Consider the following 11,521-nt stretch of genomic DNA (forward strand, 5'->3'; position numbering starts at 1 on the left):
CCCTGCAAATCATCGAAGGGGAAACCAATACATGACTTTACCTGATAGAAATCGGAAGGAAGTTTTCGTTCCGAATTTATTTTAGCTGTTAATCGAAAGGGCTTCCCGGACAAAAAAAATAGTAAACACAAATAACTATATAAAAAACTACGACTTAAAGCAACTGTTCCACCTTACAACTGAGCATTTTTGATATATTCCGAAGGATATTTATAAAGAATTTCTGTAACTTGAGTTTATTGCTTGTAAATATGAAGTAGAAAATAATATTGAAATCAATAATTATAGCAGAATGTTGATTTGCTTTTGACTAGTGCACTAACCTTTTATCCTCGGTTGGGCATAGTGCCTCTTTAATTATTACAATATTAATCATTTGGCATTTTTTTTAGAATTGAAAACTAATAAGTAAAAATAGTAATGATCATATAGTCAGAATTGCAATTAAATACAGCTTGAAAAGTCTCGACTAATACGTGATGAATGTTAAATGAACTTAAATTAAATTGCAATTTTAATCCTTGTAATCAAATTACTTATACATGTATATTGAGAGTTATAGTTTTGTGACTTTGTTACTAACACGAATTGTTTTATTCTCGTTACTTTCCCCTTCAGAGTCTTGCGAAGATTCTTTGAACCATACACAGCAAAATAACTATCTCTACATAAATTTGTGGAGTGGTTGGCGTGTATCGGACGTGATATGGCACAACATGACTTTATGGGATGGACATATGCAGATACCAGAGAAAGACAATGTAGCTTTGGAATGTTTTACTACATTGGGAAATCTATTAGTGATAGCAGGTTTATTTGAGAATCTTTAACATCACAATATAAAAAAAGTATTATACTTTTTCTATCGTGAGTATGTTTTAATTCAATTTTATTTTAATGATATTTTTAATCAAAGATGGTTCAGTCAATGTGTCACGTTCTCAACAAATGTTTTGTTTTCAAAGTACAGCTCTGCGTAAATTATCTGGTAAAATATCCGATTCGAAAATTTTCTATCAGGTTGATAATTTGTTATGCAAAATACTGCACATTAATAGAAATGTGTTATCATGTTCATTTATTATTTCTTTTTTGTTAAGACAAGCATCCTAACATCGATGATATAACTGCAAACATTACTGAAGTAAAGGCGTGCACCATAGATGAAAATAAAAAGTGTATAAGGCCCGTGAAAGTCCTCATAAGAAAATGCAATGGAAATTTATTGTACAGATTTCCATCGTTCAATATCACGAATGTACAAAATGAATACATTTGCTTTGGTAAGTGGTAAAAATGTTGTGTTAAAAAGATACGTATAACTTGCATTATGCATATGACTGACTGTATGTCGAAATTATGCATCTCATTCTAAACCTTTTAGAATGTGATTGAAATGAGTACATTAGACAAAAACTAAGAAAACTCACACTATTATTTAATTTAACTGTTGTCACTATTTTACTTCTAAATATTTAGTGACATTTTTGAAGTTTGATAATTCAATTTATGTTCTATTTCCAATGGAAAGATGTTTGTTCTCATTTACCAATACTTTTTTGTTAGACGTTAGGATTCCTTTAGCTAATTCTTTTACACATGCATTACTTTTGTCATACCCTATTCTATTCACAATGTAAACCTATATTTGAATAATGGTTTTCTTACTTATATTGATAAAAAGATATTTTTCTTTTAATTTTAGATAAAATATATTCAGGAAGTTAGTAGCATCTTTGATTTAATATTCTTTATTTCGAATCGAATCAATGAATAATTAAAAGAACATATGTCACGTTTCTTAACGACCACAAATAGTGAGATGAAACGATGCATTCTTATCTATGACAAATGCACTTTTTTATTGGAAATTGTTTCCGAATTATTTCGGATTTGTTGGATAAAACCAATTTGATTATTCTAAAAGACGAACCCTGAAAGCTATTGGATTTTGATTATCATTAATCCGAATTAATGGAAGCTGATTTTGTTATAAAATATTCACATGTTTTTGTTGTTTCTTTTCTGTTGTTTGTTTATTTTTTTTATCGTATGTGTCACTAAAACATCTTGACAAAAGACTCACATATATCGTGAATGAAATTCCTTGTAGTTCTTTTAAATATATCGGGCTATTCTGTTTCATATTACATAAATGCAAAGTAAACAACATATTGTTATTGTTACAGCCCCTTGCAAAGACGCCATATCAATAGAGCATAATGAAAATCCGAGTAAATATGGCAATATCTTGAAATTCACTCCTAGTGTCGGTTGGACTGATACATCTGTCAGATGGAAACAGTATGCTTGGCCTTCTCTTGCGGACAAAAACATTATATTTGATGAATGTTCAGTGGCAAGAGAAAGTAATTGGTACATATTTTCACAAGGTATAAAGCTATATTATTAAATGGAGAAAATCCGTTCTTCATTTGTATCAAAAACTAAAATAAATTATAATAATGGTAATAAAAAAATAAGTAAAACTTAAAGCTCTTTCTCCATCTGCATCTTATCCTGTATCCTGGTAAAAAAGAAAAACACGTTACAGCTATTGTGTATTATTCTGTATAAAATTTATTGATGACAGCCAAAATTTTCTGAAAGAGTTAATTTAAATGTATCTCCAAAACATTTTTATACTGGTTATTTAATCATTTATATAATACCTTCTATTGACCATGCATACCCTTGTTACATTTAGAACATTACATAAAGAAAAATGTGAAGGATAGGGTGATGGTGGCTATAAAGAAAATTGTCTTTGTTTATCAAAAACATATCATATTGTTTTCTTAGCATGCTTTTTATCCATGTGAATTTGTGTAAATTTAAATGTGCTATATTGTACAGAACTTTTCATATCGGTTTCTATATCAAATAATAAAAACCGGAAGCAGATATAAATCTGTATGTATATATATTTTAACAAGTAGTCACTTAATATCAAGAACACTTCATTTAGCACCAATAGTTTGTGATTTTGTTCAGTTAGACACTTGTCCTTTTGACATTTATAATGTTTAGGTGAATATGTCCATAAAAGTTGTTTACAATAAAAGATTCGTGATACCAGAAATAAAAAGTAAGTATTATATAAATTTCATTCTTAATTACTTAAAAGTCTTTAAACCTTGTATTTTCAATTAGTACTATTTTAAGATTTTTATCAATATTTGAGATTTTTTAAACTTTATCCATTGTTCACCAATGCTCTTTAAAACATAATATTTAACATAATATTTTTTTCAAAGTTAATAATGATATCTGTTATGCTTTTCAGAACCTTTACCAAGTGATATAGGTGAAGAGGCAAAAAGGATAGTTGTGTGTTATGTATCCAAGTTGTTTGGCTATTACAATGTCATTTATGATGGGAAAGGAAATTGTCATTATTATGCTTATGTCAGATCATGCAATGGAAATCTCCAATACGATTTAAGTGCAGCTAGCTATTACTTGCGGGAAGTCTGTTTCAGTAAGAAAAGTCAATTCAATGAAGCTTAATATATCAAGATGCTATTTGGCAAATTGTTATTATTTCATGTTTGATATCCAAAACATGTAGAATATCATAGTTTTATGTGATAATTATTGGTCGAAAATAATGCTTGGAAAGGATACAATATTAATGAATTTATGCTCTTAATTTCTTTTTTTTTTTAATTTCAAAAGTTGTCGGTATTTCATTGTAAACGCTACGGTATAATCTTATAATTTTGTCTTCAGCCTTTACGAAGAAAAAGAGGGAATGTAGAAGTATGTCCGTCCGGGCAAACATCCCATGGTCTTTTAGCTTCATTCCGTCTATAATCGGAGTTACAAAAGAAGGAAATCCCATAAACCAAATGGTTTATGTGGTAATTGTAATGGTTTATGTGGAAAACTGCCACATAAAGATCAAAGAAAAGGACATAAACTCCAAATGTTGGCATGTCCGTCCCTCAGTGCGTCCGTTGTCTGCCTTTTTAAAGGAATCAAATGAATTTTAAATAACACAAATGTTTGTTATGATAGGACAATTTGTCACGCACAAAACCCTAACCCCTATCTCCAATCTTCTATCTATAACAATACAATGAATCGTGCACAACACCAACCCCCTACATTTAAGGGCAAGGTCATTCTTAAGGTCAAAGCTTCACACGGTCTTTTAAAGGGTATATTTCGTGTCCATTCAATGATTTTTTGTCGTTCAAATGATTTCAAAATTACTCGACACAAAAAGGACGACGTGTTATAGGCAACACCCAGACTCCTACTTCAAAGGTCAAGGTCACACTTAGAGGTCAAAATCAGAAATTGTCCGTACAGGGCATGCACATAAAATGTCATTGGTGAATCGATGTTCGATGAAAAGTTTACGGACTTGACACGAGATTTACCCTGTAACAGACGGCACCTTCTATTAATTTTGTATTTGTCTTATTTTGAAATAGTCAATTATACAAATGTATTTTTCTTGATTTCATTTTATTTCTTTAATGAAGTTTTTGTTGCTTGCATGTGCAAGTCTAGCATTGGTCAATATTTTGCACAGGAGTTCAGATCCACAACTCAATCGTTGGTTAAAAGTCTTGTTCTTCTATTATTCTTCTATGTGTAAATGACAACAACCATATTGCCAACTACCCTAAAAGCCTTTATTTAATAATGTTACAATTTGTTAAATATTTTATGTACTGACTTTTATTCTGTCTTTTCAAAAATAGATATACAGAGTTTGTTTTTGGCCTCTTTTTTTCAATTAATTTTAGTACACTACAACAATGTTAAAGTACATCCGAGAATCGTTCATGAAGAAAATACAATTGTAGAAGAAGGGAAAGAAATAGCCATGTACACAAGTAGTCTGCAATATAGATGTTCCTTTGATGTCATGGAAAACACACAGTATATAGCAAACTGGTATCCTTGTGATAGTTTCTTTTTGATAAATGTTGTAACTTTAATCATCGAAAATAAAATTACCAATATGATACCATTTCTAATTAAACAAAGATCGACGTGTTAAAGTAATATGCGTGCAAAGTCTAAACCGTATCAGTGTTTAGCGCAATAACATATGATAGATATTAGTAAAGAACGTCGCCAGGGTAAAGAAAATAAAAAACGAAATGTAATTAGAGAAATTTTTCATAATTTAAACTTTGAAATTTCTGGCCAGATGGGTTCCGTTGCTCTACACATGTATCCCAATGTTTGCTTTTAAATCAACTTACTCTTTTGATTATTAATGTCTCTCACTATTTCTGTGGGTTTGTTTATTAAATTGATTTTTGAATGACACCCCGTCAGTGCGCCACCCCTGTGTTTTCTTCTGTTTTTGTTTGCAGCACTGCTATCTTCGAATGCAGTGTTGCTTTTAACAAACAGCCAAATATTCATTTATTCCGATTAGTCTGAAAAAGAGTCATTAAAGATGTTCTAAAATGTGCACATGATCGTAACTTCTTTATTATAAATAAAAGGTATATAAACGGAAGCTTTCGAGTACAGATGGGACCATCTTCTGATCTTGATGATTTGGTGTTTAAAGATAATTATCTGACTACTTTGAAACATGGATATGAGGTATTTTTTAAAAACATTTATAAAAAAAACAAATAATTAAGGCGAAAACTTTTCTTTTAATTTTCTATCTAAGTTGACTTAACCGGATGCATATAAAAATATTGTTTTTTTTACTTCTGAATTGATTCCAGTGTCATTCCACGTAAAATGTTTGATGACTGATTAATGTTATCTTTAATATGATAACGAGATCTTTTCACCTCTTAAGATTTTGTGGTATATTTCCGAACTTTGTTTTAATAGGTGATTTGTGGTATTTTCCCTGCAGCTGAAAATGAGTCCACGGAAGCTGTGAGTGATGCTTACTACGCCGGTTGGAAAGTAAATACAGAATAAATGTGATATTTTATTTACACCGTTTATTACACCGTTTACGTTGTATAATATAAAGATTTTTTTGTAATGTAACATATAACCAAAAAAGTGAATTAAGAGGCAAAGGGAATTTTAAGTGTATAAACATTAACTTTGTTTGAATCGCAACCTTTTATAATTCTTTTGCAAGTCTTCCAAAATGATAGTATTAATATATTATTCATGTGCATATGAATGATTTCAGATTCAAAATGAAAACATCATACTAAGTAAAAGTGGAGATGCTACTGTGACAATCGAGCAAACTATTCCGCTAGGATGTTCTTACAGGGAAGACGATGCAGCAAACTGTCTGGAAACACTAACGTTTGAAGACATTGTAAATAAGGCTGATGACTGTAGCGGTGGAATAGAAGTAAAAAGTTTCGATGATCCAAGCAAACCGTTTATAGAAATTCAGGTACAGAGTATAGTTCAATTCATTTATCGTTTGTCTTGTCCACACTTTTTTACTCTTATATGCTTTTAAAGGGTATAAATCTTTATCTTGAGAAATATTTTTATAAAATTTATCAACAGTAGAATTATATTGGTTCCATTATTATATGGCTGATTCCCAAAAAAGTTGCAATATAGAATTTCTACATAATTAATACACATGAACAATGTACGTAAATAGAATAAAATGTTCCGGAACAAAATATTATTTTGCTATTTTAAGTAGAGTTTTATCCGTTTAGCAATGATTCTATGCATGCGCCATTCGCTTAAAGGTAATTTAGTGCCATTTTTATTTCATACAAACACTTTGGAAGTATTCTTTCTTAAAATCCAAACAATAATTTTGCATCAGATATATAGCTTTATATACTTTAACAAGCGTCCATTTTCCGTATTTTAAACTTGTTAATATATTTTAATTTCTAAATATAAAAGCATCCGTATGAAAATGTTTCTTATATATATATATTTTTTCTTATCAATATTCATTTATATTGCATGCTCTTCTAAGATAACTCTTGTCAAGAAGTATGGCCTTTACATTATATGTTCAACATTAAGCAAATGCTTGAAGTTCGAAAATTACATGCAGCCATGAATTTTAAATGCACTGTTATTTTGTTTGTTTTTGTTGATGTTGTTGTTCTTTAATTATGATTTCACTGTTATAGGACGCGATTTGCAGTTTCATATTATTTACGGAACGCAATGTTTATAATTGCACGCAAATTAACATAAATTTCATAAACGTTTCTAGCAGCAGGTGTTGTTTTCCATAAAAAAATCGCATTTTGTTTCGAATATAAGATCAAACGTAATACAATTAATCAAACCAAAACGCTTTTGGTTGTTATGATAAAACATAAACCAATTATTTTATATATATTGGAAGTTAATAGCACATATTTACTAACATAACAATCATCTTAAGTACATGCTTTATTATTGTGATACCATTTTTTTTCTTTTAGAAATTGAGAAAAGGTGAGGTGTGGGCAAAAAAAGAATTTAGAGCATTGCTTTCATCTTTAGACAATAACTATGACGATTGGACGGATTTTGACCTATTATTGCTATTGACAAATAATAGCAGTGGTTATATCGGAGAGTCTTCGCCACAGGTATGAAGAATCTTAATGTTTAGCTTTAATGACTTTGATACAATTATATTTGAAATTATCATTACTGTGATTGTATTTTTTTGTCATCACAACATGAGCAGGTGTCAATTGCTGTTTGGTAGGTGTAAAAAGTTGGTCTGTATTTAACGTCCTTGTTGTTTTAATGTTCTGTTGTTTGATAACTGTACTAGAAATTAGATATCGCATACGCTAATGCGGGAGAGACGTTGCGCTTTAATTTATATTTATCTCTCTATAAAAAAAATCAGTGAAATCGAGTCTGTTTGCAATTTTCATAGTATAATATTGTTTAAATTGATTTCGATATCTCCAATTCGAGATTTTTTTATTTCTATGCGGATTGAATTCATAATAACATGTTCCTTTTTCTGCATTGTCCTAACATTTAGAAAAAAAAATGCCTACTATTTCTTTTTTGCAGGTACATATAGTTGGCGCAGTTCATGTAAGTGCAACCATTAATGATATTTAGTTTATATATATATTACTTTTAAACATTTTTTTTAATTTTGATTTAGTAAAAATTAAGCATATTTAAATATCTTGAATGCGAATGACGACATTTTGTTGATTCAATTTTATATATTTATCGAGATATTTACGAATAAAATAGATAAATATTAAAAATTGTATAATAAACTGCATATAATATGACTAAACTTTTGAAATTGTTTTCTGATTATAAAAGTTGTTATAGTAACATAAAAAAAGACACTGGAAATCAAAAGATTAAAATAATTCGCATATCGACCCGCGATAATGAAACTGCTAGCGCATTAGTAAGTGAACAAATATCTATAACGTTATTGAGTAGATATTATACTCTCATTGCCGTTATATCTTTTCTGGGAATTTCGATGTAATTCAGTTATCTCAACTTGATCTATGAGATTAAAAACAAACTACTTAGTAGTTGAGTTGGATGCTTTTATAACTTTGCGTTCCTATCATTTAGCAAATAAAATCCCAAAATTTGTGTATGATATTTGCTTACATTACTTGTTAGTTGTTTCTTATTATATTATTTTGTTTTGTTTTTATTAATAGTATTTTTAATAAACTATAAATTTTGTACACAGTCATCACTGCCAAGTATATCTTTATTCGAATAAGAGCGCAGCGATATAACCAAAACCAAGAATAATGAAAATTTATAAACTTTTACTATATTTTTCAAACTTAAGTGATTATATTTTGATAAATGTAACATTTTTGTCGTATATTGATTATCAAACTCTATTTCATTATAGACATTACGAAGCACAAAAAGAGGGGAGACCTACATGTTGTTCTTGAATAAAAATATTCAAACTGAGGTAAATTGAAAGTTGTCTTACTTATTGACTGGCTGTTGCAATTTATTTTCCCCCCCCTTTCATAAAAGCTGCGCACATATAAAACTGATTAAGAAGTATCTTTTATTTAACAAAAGTACATATGTACCATTTTTTAAAATTAATAAATTAACAGCTGCAGAAACCGCCTTGGACATATCAAATATCACGCCCTGAATAGCTTGGACTATAGATGCCCCACATGCTTTGCTATGTCAATGCACGAACAAATCCACACTGTTGAAATTCCTGCAATAATGTGAGAGTGAAAAGTTTTTCCCCCAGTTTTGCACACCTACATTTTTTACTGAATTAAGGTGTCTTCATTCAACCAAAATTGGGTTTTTGAACTATTTCCTCATATATCACAGTGCGTGTAACAAAAAAAAATGTTTAATTTTTTAGTAGAGGGGGGTAAAAAGAATCTCAATTTAAAAAACCGATCAGACTACTTTGTTTTCATGTGGCTTTTTTACATTAGATCATTGGGCAACGGGTAAAATTAAATTTTGAAAACATTTTTAATCTTTAAAGATAACCTTTTTCTATCTTTAACAGACTGGGAATATTGAAAGCCCTGTTTACACGGGGCCTGTTTTGTTGTGGAGTAGCGTCCTGGGGCGCTGAATTTTTATAATTAATAATTGCCACGCAAACCTTTTCAATGTCAATCTACAATATGCAATTTGAACTTAAATTTTTCACGTATCGTCATATGTATTATTATATTTGTAAAAGACTTATAGAAAAAGATATAATACGTTTTTCTTTATTTCATAGCTTTTCATTATGAAAGAAAGTTCCGTTTACTATTGAGATGATTTTTTTTTCAAAAAAACTCAATAATCCAATTCCCCTTAAAAGCTATTTCTCGTATAATTATTAATTATTGAAATATCCAGTACAATTTTATCTTTTAGGTAGAACTCTAATGAACACAATAATTGAAATATCCGAATATGGAGTGATACCATGAACTGTCATGGTAAAGCGAGCATGATACTTTCAGATATTTTTTTTCTTTTTACTAATTTCTTGTGTAAAACATCTTCAAAAATGCTAATAAATGCATTTGTAATAACAAAGCATTTAGTTATGATTATGAACTATTTTTGTTTTAGGTTCGAACACCAATTGGTACATTGATTGAAATATTTTTGTTTGGTCACGTTATGAACATTGACGTGTACATGTCCCCGAAAGATTTTGAAAATGTGGCCGGACTTTGTGGAAATTTTGACGGGGATAGATCTAATGATCTAGAACATAGGAATGGAACTATTTCTTATGATGACAACAAAAGTTACAGGTTTGCTGATAGTTGGAGGTACGTTATGTTTAGATGGGTAAATTAAAATTTAATCTGTATTACCAAATGAAAGAGCGTTTTAATTGGCATCTCTTTTTATGTATATCTGAATGTATGTTTAATTAGTTTGCTTTTAATAGTTTGATATCAAGTGTTTTGAATATTTATTGTAATTCAAATTAACTAGTAGATCTTGAATCGAAAAGCTTAAGTATTAATATCTTACATATTTAAATTCAATACTGCAACTTTATCTGTTTTCCCTTTTGTATGGCCTGCTTCAGAGTGGCGGCGACATACAGGGATAATTTCTCTCGTCCGTCCGTCCGTCCGTCAATACATATTTCTACGTTATTTAGCTAAGAACTATCATATTTTAATTACAGATTAACGGACGAAGAAAATCTATTTAAGAACCCAAACCGTAAACTTGATCATTGGAATGGGAATAATGTTGGCAAGACATGTTCAAGACCAAATTCAATAACAAAAAAGAAATGCAAGCTAAGGAATAGGCAAAGGCAAATACGTTCCATTTCTGTACCCCCTGAGACGAAGATGTATAAACAATATAGTAATCTATTGTCGCGAAAAAGGGTATTGTTAGTCTTCCTTTCTTATGAAAAAATATTTTGCAATAAATCTTTCTGTATGTTCTTTATAATTTTTTATTTGTCTTTTTATTTTAAATTCATTCTCTTTAGCTATTGACCTTGCATCAATTGAAGTATTTGATGTATTTGTAGAGAAACACAATCAGTTTAACTGAGGACGAGGCATTTCAATTGTGTAACCATTCAATATATACAACACCAGCAGTCCAAGAAATTTCCAGATTCATCTTCGCTTGGGGAAGAATCCGAGATATTGTTCGCTAGAACAGACGTGATTGTGGATGACTATATCGGATCCTTATATCTGTACTTATTCATTGCTTATGAATATCTTATATGCCTATTTTTACCTCGAGTTTGGAAACATACGTTTCAAATTTTAAATGAATAAACCTTAGAATGTTTTTATATTCTCGTTACATCCTGTTTTCTGTGTGCTTTTTTTATTTTTGTTAAATGCATACGCGTTTTAACATGTGAAGTGACTGGTGATGAATCGTTTATAATTCTACTAAAAAAAAACACATGCTACGTAAAAGACCTTTTTCTATAAACTGGTCGCTGTAATTACGAATGTCAAAAAATATGTGCGATTTTCTTAAATAAGGATACTGGATGACTGTGCCTGTGGGGGCTGGAAATTATTATCAGTTATATCATCAATGAGGGAATATGTATACACTCAAAATTGGATGTGTGTTTGGTATAAAATGTCATGAAACATAGAAA

At 29.8% G+C, this 11,521-nt stretch overlaps 2 protein-coding genes across 2 annotated transcripts; both read left to right on the forward strand.

Annotated features, from left to right (window-relative positions):
- The first annotated feature begins 622 nt into the window (after nt 1-622).
- Nucleotides 623-8,007, forward strand: LOC132742245 (uncharacterized). The gene is made up of 11 exons (XM_060730592.1): nt 623-810; nt 1,101-1,283; nt 1,706-1,723; nt 2,190-2,393; nt 3,287-3,481; nt 4,761-4,911; nt 5,475-5,577; nt 5,821-5,898; nt 6,137-6,352; nt 7,365-7,514; nt 7,957-8,007. Exons 1-11 carry the CDS (start codon nt 717-719, stop codon nt 8,005-8,007), a joined length of 1,443 nt encoding a protein of 480 aa, XP_060586575.1. The 5' UTR covers nt 623-716.
- A 1,922-nt stretch (nt 8,008-9,929) lies between these two features.
- On the forward strand, nt 9,930-11,056 carry LOC132742242 (uncharacterized). The gene is made up of 3 exons (XM_060730589.1): nt 9,930-10,196; nt 10,565-10,775; nt 10,925-11,056. The coding sequence occupies exons 1-3, from the start codon at nt 10,042-10,044 to the stop codon at nt 11,054-11,056; spliced, it is 498 nt and encodes a 165-aa protein (XP_060586572.1). The 5' UTR covers nt 9,930-10,041.
- The last annotated feature ends 465 nt before the right edge of the window (nt 11,057-11,521 follow it).

This window comes from Ruditapes philippinarum, unplaced genomic scaffold, assembly GCF_026571515.1.
Source record: "Ruditapes philippinarum isolate M1 unplaced genomic scaffold, ASM2657151v2 ctg4231_1_1_1_1, whole genome shotgun sequence".
NCBI classification, from domain to species: domain Eukaryota; kingdom Metazoa; phylum Mollusca; class Bivalvia; order Venerida; family Veneridae; genus Ruditapes; species Ruditapes philippinarum.